Source organism: Ovis canadensis, chromosome 2 (genome assembly GCF_042477335.2).
Source record: "Ovis canadensis isolate MfBH-ARS-UI-01 breed Bighorn chromosome 2, ARS-UI_OviCan_v2, whole genome shotgun sequence".
Classification (NCBI taxonomy): Eukaryota; Metazoa; Chordata; class Mammalia; order Artiodactyla; family Bovidae; genus Ovis; species Ovis canadensis.
In genome coordinates, this window is record NC_091246.1 from 73,358,531 (window position 1) to 73,370,572 (window position 12,042).

At 44.4% G+C, this 12,042-nt stretch overlaps 1 protein-coding gene across 1 annotated transcript in view; it reads left to right on the top strand.

The window, feature by feature from the left end:
- Positions 1-9,835, top strand: part of SLC1A1 (solute carrier family 1 member 1) — a 72,909-nt gene extending 63,074 nt beyond the window's left edge. The window contains exons 9-12 of the mRNA XM_069576484.1: positions 522-644; positions 1,239-1,433; positions 7,288-7,422; positions 9,524-9,835. Coding sequence (XP_069432585.1) covers positions 522-644; positions 1,239-1,433; positions 7,288-7,422; positions 9,524-9,770 — 700 coding nt within the window. The 3' untranslated portion in view covers positions 9,771-9,835. The remainder of the gene's footprint in view (positions 1-521; positions 645-1,238; positions 1,434-7,287; positions 7,423-9,523) is intronic.
- Positions 9,836-12,042: the final 2,207 nt, after the last annotated feature.

Genomic DNA, 12,042 nt, shown 5'->3' on the forward strand with positions numbered 1-12,042 from the left:
TACAAACCCTGACTCCCCTCTTAGATGCTGGTGCTGTCCAGCTGGATAGCGGCGTGGTCCAGGTTGAGGACTGTGATAAGGGCTATGATACTATTGGCCACAGAGTCACCAAGGAGGGGAAGGTCAGCTGGACCTGGGAAGGTGAGGGAAGGCTTCCAGGAGGAGGGGGAGATTTCACTGAGTCTTAGAGGAGGAGTAAGGATTCAATAACAGAAGGAAGTGAAAGCATGTTAGCATGCAGAGCAGGAAAAGCAGGTACAGGGCTTGGCAGCATGACATAACTATTCTGTGAGCTCTGAGATGTGGACTCAGCTACTGGCTTAGCCACCAACTTTGACAAGATATTTGATTTGCTGAGTCTCCTTTTCCCCATGTGTTCCATGGAGACATATATTCCTGTCCTCTTTCTCGTTGGACCATAATGAAAGTTGGAATGATATCATGAGTAAAAATGCTATTTGGAAAAAAAAAAATGAAGAGATAATATCATCTGTGAACCTGTTTCTCTCTCCCATTTACAGGCTTGCAATCCACTCCATTATAATTCTCCCACTGATATATTTCATAATTGTACGAAAGAACCCTTTCCAGTTCGCCATGGGAATGGCTCAGGCTCTTCTGACAGCTCTCATGATCTCCTCCAGGTAAAGAGAAGAGGGTGTCTGGTGGACCACCACCTCCCTGGTGGTCCAGTGTTTAAGACTCTGTGCTTCCAATGCAGGGGGCCCAGGTTCAATTCCTGGTCAGAGAACTGGATCCCACATGCTGCAACTAAGAGGCCTAGCATGCTGCAGTGATGATTGAAGAGCCTTCCTGTCAAAAAGACCCCACACAGCCAAATGAATAAGCAAATATTTTTTTAAAAAATTTTTTTAAAGAAGAGGGGTTTCTGGAAGAAATCTGTGAGCCAAGCCTTATCAAGTCTCACCTCACCTGATGAAGCTGGGGAGTTTTGTAGCTGCCTTTGAGAAATGATCTCCCCAGTTTCTGACCTTACACATATTTCTTCACCCTACTGGATATTTCTTGCCCTCTTGGCAGGGCCTGCAACCCAGGAGGGGGTTGTGTCATAGCTGGGGACAGTGACAAGCACAGCGACTTCTGATGCCTGGTCCTACCAAAAGTGCCGTCATGCTTTGAGCTCTCGATTTAGTTTCTAGAACTGAGGTATCACTTCAGGCAGGGATTGAGGACCAGCATTCCTAGGCCATCATATCTTTTCTCTTTTTATCACACAGTTCAGCAACACTGCCTGTCACTTTCCGCTGCGCTGAAGAGAAGAACCGGGTGGACAAGAGGATCACTAGATTTGTATTACCCGTTGGTGCTACGATCAACATGGATGGGACTGCACTCTATGAAGCGGTGGCGGCCGTGTTTATTGCACAGTTGAATGATTTGGACTTGAGCGTTGGGCAGATCATCACTATCAGGTGGGGCATGAAGTCACACTCATTTTCATCTCTGTAACTGGAGTTGCTCTCAAGTAAAACTCATCTGTGGAGGGAGATCATGGATGGTCCAGCTGTAGACTTATTTTTGTGGTCTACAGGATCTCTTCCCAAGATTAAGTGCATCTGTATTACAAGTGGCAGGACTGGTACATAATACTGCATCAGGTCTGGGGAGCCAGGGAGTCTCTGTGTTCTCGGGCCAGTGCACCCACAAGGTGCTAGGCACAGAGCAGGTATCAAGGAATCAAGGTTGAATAAGGGGTAGTTCCAGCTTTTAAGGGGTAGATAAGTTGGGTATACAGATATCTAAATAAGTGGGCTTCCCTAGTCGCTCAGCTGGTAAAGAATCTGCCAGCAATGTGAGAGACCTGGGTTCTATCCCTGGCTTGGGAAGATCCCCTGGAGAAGGAAACGGCTACCCACTCCAGTATTCTGGCCTGGAGAATTCCATGGACTGTATAGTCCATGGGGTCACAAAGAGTCAGACATGACTGAGAGACTTTCACTTCACTTCACTTCAAATTAGTGCTGAGTGATATGGTAAAGGCTGTAATAGAGGTTTAAATGTGGAACACAGAGGGCACCAAAGAGGAAGGGTTGGTCCACCTGGGAAGGTGAGGAAAAGCTTCCTGGAAGAGAGGAAAGTTTAGCTGAGTCTTAGAAGAGGAGGAAGTATTTGATAGAGGAAGTGGAGAGCATTTTGGATAAGAGGAATAGGCTGAACAGGGGTCTTGATGTAACCATGTCCTAGTTACACAATACAGATTATTTGGTGTGGCTAGCATAAAGAGTACGATGTGGAGAACACAGGCAGATAAGAAAGCAGGGGTCATATCATGGAAGGGCTTGTGTGAGGAGCTCATGAAAAGGTCTTAGACAGTCTTTCATATTATAGAAAGATTTGCATTTTAGAAAAATAACTGGTAATTTAGTGGATGAACGTGAATGGGGGCAGAAACTATAAGCTGGAAGACCAGTTAGGAGACTACTGCAGGTAAAGTATGAAAAGGCCTACATTAAGGTACTGACCGACGGGTGAAGAGCTAATTAATTCAAGAGGCATCTACTGGATTCAGAGTGAGGGACAGAGGAAGGGTAAGATGACCCCCAGTATTGGTGGATGGTGCTTGTCAGAACAGGGACTAGTGTAAGAGAATGAAGTATGCTGCTGCTGCTGCTGCTAAGTCGCCTCAGTCGTGTCCAACTCTGTGCGACCCCAGAGACAGCAGCCCACCAGCCTCCCCCGTCCCTGGGATTCTCCAGGCAAGAACGCTGGAGTGGGTTGTCATTTCCTTCTCCAATGCATGAAAGTAAAAAGTGAAAGTGAAGTCACTCAGTCATGTCTGACTCTTTACTATGCCATGGACTGCATTGTACCAGGCTCCTCCGTCCATGGGATTTTCCAGGCAAGAGTACTGGAGTGGGGTGCCATCACCTTCTCCAGAATGAAGTATAGGTGGGAAGATTAAGAGCTTATACTTTTGGATACAATGAATGTGAAAATCCTTTAAGACATCCAGGTGGAAATATACAGTGAGAAATGTGGTCTCAAGTGCAGGTACAGAAGTCAGAGTCATCAGTTTAATGATGCTCATCAAGCATGTGGGTCGTGAGTCAGTTATCTGTGTTTGACTCTGCTTCATCAAGATTAGCTGTGACCTTGAATTCTCTAAGCTTCTGTTTTCTCACCTGTAAAACAAGGATAATAATAGTACCTATATTTTATGCAAATAGTGATTATTAAGCCAGATGATGCATATAAAGTACTTAGAATGGTACCTACATCCTGAGTGCTCAACAATTGTTGGGAATGGGAGAGTGTGTAGAGAAGAAACAGTAACTAAGGCGTGAGCCCTAGACAATCCTCATATTAGAGGCAGGCAGAAAGGGGGGAACCCAAGAGGAGAATGAGAATATAAAGATGGGAAGAGTCATGAAACCATGGTGTCATAGAAACCCAGAGAAGAGAGATTTTCAAGGATGAAATGGTCAATAGAGTCAAATCTTGTAGAGAATTCTAGTCAAGTGAAGCCTGAAATTGCCTGCTCAAGTAGATGGTGAAAATGTCATTAGTGAATTTTGCCAGAGATGTTTCTCTGGAACAGCATTCTTCAATATGATAGCCATTAGCCACACGCACAGATTGGACAGAGTAGACATGAATGTTCTATCGCTTTGGAAATAGATGCCATCAGAGTGGAAAATTCTACTGGACAGTGCTGCTTTGAAGTGATGAATTGGGATTAGAGTTAATCCTAAGACTTTAGTTGAGTTTGAAAGTCATGTCCAACTCTTTGCAACCCTTGGACTGTATAGCCCACCAGACTCCTCTGTCCAGGGAATTCTTCAGGCAAGAATACTGGAGTGGGTTTCCATTCCCTTCTCCAAGGGATCTTCCTGACCCAGGGATTGGACCCAGTCTCCTGAGTTGCAGGCAGATTCTTTACCATCTGAGCCACCGGGGAAGCCCTTAGTTTAGAGTGGAAGTTTAAGGCTAACCTGGGTCCCTAGGCCTAAATGCTGTTGAATCTGAACCTTTCAGGCATTTGACATAGGCATAAATCCTAGGCATAAAGTAAGTTCTTACTGTGTTCTAGTGCAGTAAATTTTTAGATCTTCCCAACCCTAAATCATATTTATTGCAGTTTGCTTGAAATTAACTGAAGACAAGTCCAGACTAGACCATTTGGCACATAAGCTAGGAAACTACACCAGTGCCTCGTGATCTGTAAAGAGTATTAGTGGCTAAGGAGGCTGGAGCCCAGGAGCACGGGTGAAGTTCTCTAGTTAGAATGGTGGAGGGTATGTTAAAAGTAAAACCCTGAATCATGCCTGAGAAAGTTTCACAACCACTGTAATTCTAGCAGTTGTTCTTTCACTTCTCCAAGTGCCTTCTCCCACCTCCCTCACCTCAGCCCGTGGCACCGAGTCTGCACTGGAGTCATTTCCAGGGAGCAATTGTATGAGGTGCCCGTTCTTTGCAGTTATTTGCTATTTGCGGGGGGTGAATTCCCTCCCTCTGCTTCACTCATAAGTTTCCTAGATCTTTCTAACCCCTTCCTTTTTTTTAACTTCACTACTAGAAGAATAAACTTTGGGCCTAGAGACTAAATAATCACATGAAAACCCTCTCTCTGCTCTGTTGTATTTTTAAATCAAACTTGTTCATAACTACTGGCCCAGAGCAAATAACAACAACTGTGAGGCCCAGCGTAATTATTGACTTTAAAAATCCTCTCTGGCTTTACCTGGGGGAGAATGAAATAAGAAGTTTTGTTTTTGTTTTTAAATATTTATTTTTGGCTGCCTTGGGTCGTAGTTGCAGCATGCAGGATCTTTCCACGTAAGGGCTCTAGAACTTGGGCTCCGTAGTTGTGGCACAGGCTTAGTTGCCCCACAGCATGTGGGATCTTAGTTCCCCGACCAGGGATGGAACCCATGTCCCCTGCATTGGCAGGTGGATTCTTAGCCACTGTACCACCAGGGAAGTCTCCAGTGCTATTTTTTTTCTTTTTATTTTACAAGTCACAGTTGTGGCTTATGTGGTTTACGGCTATAAGATTTTTGGACCCGTAGTTTATCTCTTTCTATGGTTCTTTTGGACTAGACATCAAAGAAACACAGGCACCATCCACCCAAAACATGGCCTTTTGTGGTTTGTCATAATACTCACCAAAGGTTGCAACTGATTAGAAATGAGATAAATTTTCTTACAACAAAAGATAATTACGGGCTTTGGGACCTAGAAAGAGCTTAGAGGAAAAAAGTTGCAGTAGTAGTAACAGTAGTTAATTTTGTAATAGTAGTAATACTAGCAGAAGTAGTTGTAACAGCTGCTGAAGGAGCAAACTGGCCTCAGTTTTAAGCACCTACTATATCCAGGTGCTGTACTTGATATCTTACATGTTTTATCTCATCTAATCTTACCGGCAGCCCTGCAAAGTAGACATTCTCCCCATCTTACAGGCAAGAAACGGAGATTCAGAGAACTAACCTGCCTAAGGACACGCTGTTAGTAAACAGCAGGGCTGGATCTGTCTGCCTCTAAAACCTGTGCTCACTCTAGTTCACTACTTAGTCCCTGTCCTGTATGGAGAGCTGAGTTAGATGGCCTGACATAAATCTAGATCTCAGTGCTTAGGAAAGAACTTTCTACCAATGGTTATTTTGTCTTCTTCTTTGAAAACCCTCGAAAGTCAAAATAGTATATATTCAAGCAGAACAAGTAGGTTTTTATATTTTTACCATCTGAGGATATACAGTTCCAAGTTTCAGACTTTAAGCCAGGCAAATGGCTGAAGTTTAATCAGCAAGGTCAAGGCTAATAGGCAAGGTTTTCTTTGACTAAACGGATTTTAAGTTTCAAGCCCCGCCTCAAGCCGAAGGGATATGGTTAACCATTATGTGTTGAGGCTTTCAAGAGGGATCAATGGGTAGGGGCACAAATCACTTCTGACAAAGAAAACCCACCAGTGCATTCAGTTTAAATGTTTTCAAGCAGCACTGACATGAACTTAGCGTTTCCAAAGACTATTTAAGTCAAAACAGATCTAAAGGATTATGCAAAAGCCCAAGACTTTCAGAGGCATTTGGACTGCTCCAGAAATCTCTAATTGCAAATTGGTGGTCACGGCCACTGAAGGAAACCACACTTGTCAAAGAACTCTGGTCTGTGTTTGACCAGGCCCTCAGATACCATCTGTGACACATCACCAGGCAGATGAATGAGCAGTAAATCAGGTTGGTGAGAATCCTGAGGCTTTTTGAGCCCACAGAATATGGATTTGTGGATAGAATCAGGGATTTTTCTAGTTTAAATTGACAGTGTTTCCATCTTCAGCTTTCAACTCAGTGGCATCCTTGGCCCAAGGATGAGAACGTGTGTCTAGAAAATATAGTGGGTCCCCTCAAAGCTCATTCAAATCCAGGGACTTTTCAGGGCAGGGCAAACTCTGGTTTTCTTCAAAATGACCAGATTTAAGTCATCCGGAAGATGTTGCTGATGAAAAACTGCTTATTCCAAAGAGAAATATCCCTAGTGCCACATTTTATCCATCTGAGAGGGACCTTTTTTAAATACAAGGTATTTAAAATCCTCTTCTGGATTCCAGATCTCTCCTCCTTTTGCACAAAGGGCACCCACTGGCAGAAAGGAGTGGTCAGGAATAAGCACTTGTACCTTGGACAGGAGTCATAGCTATTTCTCAACTCAGTGCTCTAAGGGGCAGTTCCCAGAGAGGTCAAGAGTCTTGTGATGTAAAGGAAGTACCTGAAACCTGCTTGGCTAGTGCCTCATTCCTTTGCCTTCACCCTGAATATCCTTGCCCACGCACCCCTAACCCAATCCCTCTACCATCCTTCAAAGCAGTACAAATGCCTGCCACATATTAGATCCTCAATAAATGATTGCTTGGCTGAGTAGACAGTTGAAGGGGGGAAGCGAACAGGTGGAGATGTACCTGGCCCTTGTTTAGGATGGAAGGATGCATAGATGGGTGGATAAAGCCCTCCATTAAAACCTTCGGTTGGTAAACTCTTGCCTTCCTCTTTAATCTCTCTCTAGCTCATTCATTGTGTGCCACTCATGCAGTTCCTCTCCACTTCCTCGAATTAGAATGATGAGCCACACCTCCCCCTGGAAAAAGCTCACACTCCCCTCTGTCTCCCACAACTCTCTAATGAGGCAGAGATGGTGCTCAGCAGAGAAGAGATTCTGACTGGCCAATTTGGGACGCAGCAGTAACAGACTCCGGGCCTAACCACTGTGGACCAGGGGCCTGGGGGGGAGAAATGGGCGTCTAACTCCTTTTGTGCTGGTGTGTTTTGTCTGTAGTGTCACTGCCACCGCCGCCAGCATCGGAGCTGCCGGTGTGCCCCAGGCCGGCCTGGTGACCATGGTGATTGTGCTGAGTGCTGTGGGCCTGCCCGCGGAGGATGTCACCCTCATCATCGCTGTTGACTGGCTCCTGTGAGTTGGAATAAATGTGCTGCCTCTGCCGGATGGGAAGGCACGCTTCCCAGCCATGCAGAATCTACAGTCTGTCATTATCCTCTCCTCAGATTGCCTAATGAGCCATCTGTTGCTGCTTTAATTTCCCTCTGACCAGGCCATCTGATAATGTGCTTAAAAATTAACTCCTCATAACTTCAAGCAGTGATTTTATAAAGGCAGTGATGTTCATTAGCGTATTATGCCTGATAACGCTCAAGGTTAGGATCTGGGTGTGGGATGAGATAAACAACATAAAATAATAAGGTGAAGACACTGGGCAAGGCCTCGGCCATTCCAAACCCCATAGGCCACCCTAGCCTATCCCAGCCCTGGGTCAGCACCATAGGTTCAGAACCACCTAGTTCAGTGTCAGCCCACCTTCCCAAGATTGTCAGCACCATCAGGACACAAGCAAGGGCTTTGGGATAAGGTTAATTGGGACCTGAATCCTGGTTCAGTGGCTGTTTGACCTTGAGCAAATTCCTTAACCTCTCTGGGGGCCAGCTGCATTATCTGTGAGGTGGGGATGATTCTGTCAAGTTCATGGGGTTGGTGTAAGGACTAAGTGAGCTACTGTGAGAAGTGTGTCCAGAACAGTGTCTGGCTGGCAGTATGTGCTCAGTTAACAGCAAGTTTAATTGTTATGATTAGAATGAGTTGGACCATTCAAGCCTAAGGCAACAGTTCATTCCCTCTCTTTCACACACACACCTCCCTAAGAAACACAGCAGAAGATCTGGGTAAAAACATGTCTTTTGTGACCCCTACGGTTAAAGTTAGAATGAGCCTGGTTCCCGGCTTTACCCTTGATACCCACTCTGTACGGTGGTCTTTCAGTATCTGGGTCTGGCTCTGTCCCCTGGCCATCAGGGGAAGAGTCTGCTCCATATGGAGCCTTCACTCAGACCCAGCCGAGCTTACTGGGCAGTACAGTGCCATATAGTTTGCAAATAGCAGCTAAAAATTGTAGAAAGAGAAGCAGAAACATTCCATGTGGCTTTGAAGGTACAGTCACGTCCCCAAAGGCACAAGCTTCTGCACTTGGGAGGCTGCTTTGGGGCCCCTTCAACAGCTTGCTGGTTCTTTAAGGCCCAACTGGAGTAGCCCCTTTCTTGCCAACATAGCCTACTATTGAGACAAGTGGCCTTTTGTCTAGTAGTGATGTGGATTTGCACTCTCTCCTCTCCCTTGTTCTTCCTGGAACTCTGGTGACCTTCACTTCCAAGACACCCAGAGAAGTCAAAGGTGCAACTTGATCTATGGAACAAAAAGACACTAGCTGGTCCACAACAGGGTCTAGTTCAGTCCATGTTCTAAATAGTAAGAGGGCACCCAGAATGGACATGTGGGAGCACTGTTGGCCTTTTCTGTCCTGCCGGTGTAGCTTTCACAGGAACATTCATGTAGACAGTTCCTAGCAACAGTGCTCCAGCATCCAAGATACCTTCTCCACCTCCTCTTCGTCCTCCCCGCCAGGCCTTCTGGGAGTTAACACTAGCTGAGGTGCCACAAGGGGCAAGCTATTCACAGGCTGGCCTGGGTTTTCTGACCCTGGGCTCAGCGGCATCCTTGCTGCCTTCCTCATGGAGTGACCTTGTGTGGGAAAGAAAGAAGCACACTGGGGACACACACATACACACTCCTGCTTGGCACACACACACACCACCCCACAAAACATCCAGGTTCTCTCACCTTAGCCAAGAGAAAGCTCAGAAAGGCACACAAGACAGAGACTAGGGTGAAGGACTAATGAATCCTGACCCTCCCCACAAATATCTATGGAGACTGTGTTCACATTTCTTTGGGAGGAGAGGAGGGAATTTAGGAGATTGATGCTGGATTCAGGGGCGTTGTGACTGACGAGGACCTGAGGCAGCCTGTGTGCTCATTCTGTGCCTTTAGAGACAACCCCTGATTCAGGCCTGTGAAGTTAGGGGCCTTTGGTTAGCCAGCCCTGAGAAGCACCCTCTGTGGTTTGCTGAATTTATAACTGAATTCCTCAGGTCCTTTCCTGTCTCCAACTCGAAGGAAAGTGAAACCCGGGCTTCATGTCTGACTCACCTTCTGTCCTCCCCAGGGACCGGTTCAGGACCATGGTGAATGTCCTTGGAGATGCCTTTGGGACTGGCATCGTGGAGAAGCTCTCCAAGAAGGAGTTGGAGCAGATGGATGTTTCATCGGAGGTCAACATCGTGAACCCCTTCACCTTGGAATCCACAACACTCGACAACGAGGACTCAGACACCAAGAAGTCCTACGTCAACGGAGGCTTTGCCGTCGACAAGTCCGATACCATCTCATTCACCCAGACCTCACAGTTCTAGGGCCTCTGGCTTCAGAAGACTGGGGGTGGTGAAGGACCTCTCCAGGAGAGTCATCTCTTAGCAAATTCAGACATTAAATAAGGAAAACACTAACAGCCAACTGCACATCTGATTTGATACACAGACCTCCAGATTATTTTCTATATTTGGATTCACAGCCTTTGCTCACCAGGTTCTGGGATTTGGGGGTAAGATGAGAGGAAACTGATTAAAAGGAAAGCTGTATTATCTGGAATTTTTAAACTCTATGAGAGACAGAATTGGGAAGTACATAGAATAGACATAACTGTTTTAATTAGATAATAGATGTGAAAGAGAAATTGTTTTCTCATGCACAGACCAGTGTTTTGGGTTTTTTAAATATACATATATATATATATATATAGTCATCGACTACACATTTTTACTCAGGCTTTCTATTGCCATGGATTTCCTTTGACCTCTCACATTTGTATAGACTATAATGAAGCTAAACAACAGTCCCCCCAAAGTTAATGTGCCAAATTGTCCATTTTGAACCCATCTCCAGCCAATTTCAAAGGAAGTACTTTGAAAGAAAACAGACCAGCACAGTTCTGCAATAACAGTTTTAAGATGGGTGTGAGATTTGAGGAGAAGATAGATTTCTTTTTCTCAATGTACTGTATGGGGACGCTGGTAACTACTGACCCAGTGTTCAGTAGACAGCTAGATATATATACATATATATATATGTATATGTACATATATATGTATATATTTATTATTTTCATATAATTTTCCAGACAAAGGTCAGAATTGAACTCTCAATGTGAAATAAAGCACTCTCCTTGTACTTGAATAATAACTATGATTGCAATCCAGATCTGTTTTGGGGCTTAATCAGAACTCCTCTCTCATAAGCACTGCTAGAATGAGAAATCATGCTAGTTGTTTGTCTCATGTCTGTGTATCAGCCCCAAAGCAGAGACATATTCTGGTAGCACAGCCACTAATTTAGAGCTTCCAGATGCTACTGCTGGGAGGCAATCCGTATCAGCTCTACATAAGACTATACACAAAGGTGTCACTCATATAAGGCTGGGTGGGTTTTTATCCAGCTGGATGTGTTTAATATAATATATTATCAACTATAATTCCTCCAAGGCCAATTATACCCACTTAAAATGACAGTACTTTGCCTTTTTCTACCCATCAAACCCAAATAACAGTGGCAAAGCTACCAGCTAAGTTGTATTTTAATATAGGTTTGATGGATCAAGTAAGCCACACTGGCCAGAAAAGCACTGTCCCTACCCTGGATTCTTGCAAAGTAAATCCTGTGACATGAGACATTGGTGTCAGTGGTTCAGGGAATTCTTGCATTGAATAAAACCTGTCTCCTCTTCCAGGGAAGATGGTTTTAACTAACTAGTAGTCTAGTAATCTCAGCCCTTGCTCATTAAAATCCATTGCCAGTCATTCTTCTGCTCATTTGTGAAGACAGTGTATTAAAGTCTGTGCTTGGCTCTCATCTTGTAAATAATGCTTAACATAAACTTGTAGCTACACCAAGATCCAAAATAGTCCTGTTTCTGCAGTACTGCATAGCCAAGTTAAGCCTAGCTAAGAAACCAGAAACTGTGCCAAAGATCATGGAATAGTTTGTTCTTTTTTTTTTTTTTTTTTAAAAAAAAAAAAAAAAAAGCTCTGTATTGACCACCTGCACCTGAAATCTTTAAGAGAATGATACCAAATGATCATGTAAACATAAAATGGACCCGTGATTAAATGTGAATTTTAAACTGCTAATACTGGTGTTATTTATAGGAAGTAAATGTAAACTCAGCGGAATCAGTAACTTATCTTGGGCTGAATGGTTCAACCCCCTTGGCAGGCTGCTCCAGCTTGAGGTACTAGAGCTGACAGAGCTGTTCGTGAACTGCAGGTCATTCTTATTTTGGAGTGAGTTTGTAACCAGCCTCTTAACACACAGTGCTGTTAACTCATAAAAGAGAACAATGTTCCATTTCTGTCTAAATAAACATTGCTGTCACTCTTTCTTTCCTGCCTTTTTCTTCCTTTAGCTGTTCTTTTTATCTCATTCCCTCTGATGAGTGTGGGAAGGGAAAGACCTGGTCAGTTGATTCAGACTGTACCCAGATTATTGTTTTCAAAACTGTGTTGTTTGTACCCAAGAATGAAAAAGCACAACTGAAGGAACAGTAAACTGATTTCTCATGTTAATCCGTGGGGATTATAAGGCTGACATAACAGCACCATTGGGAACAGTTTGCCCAAATTTATGACTGAG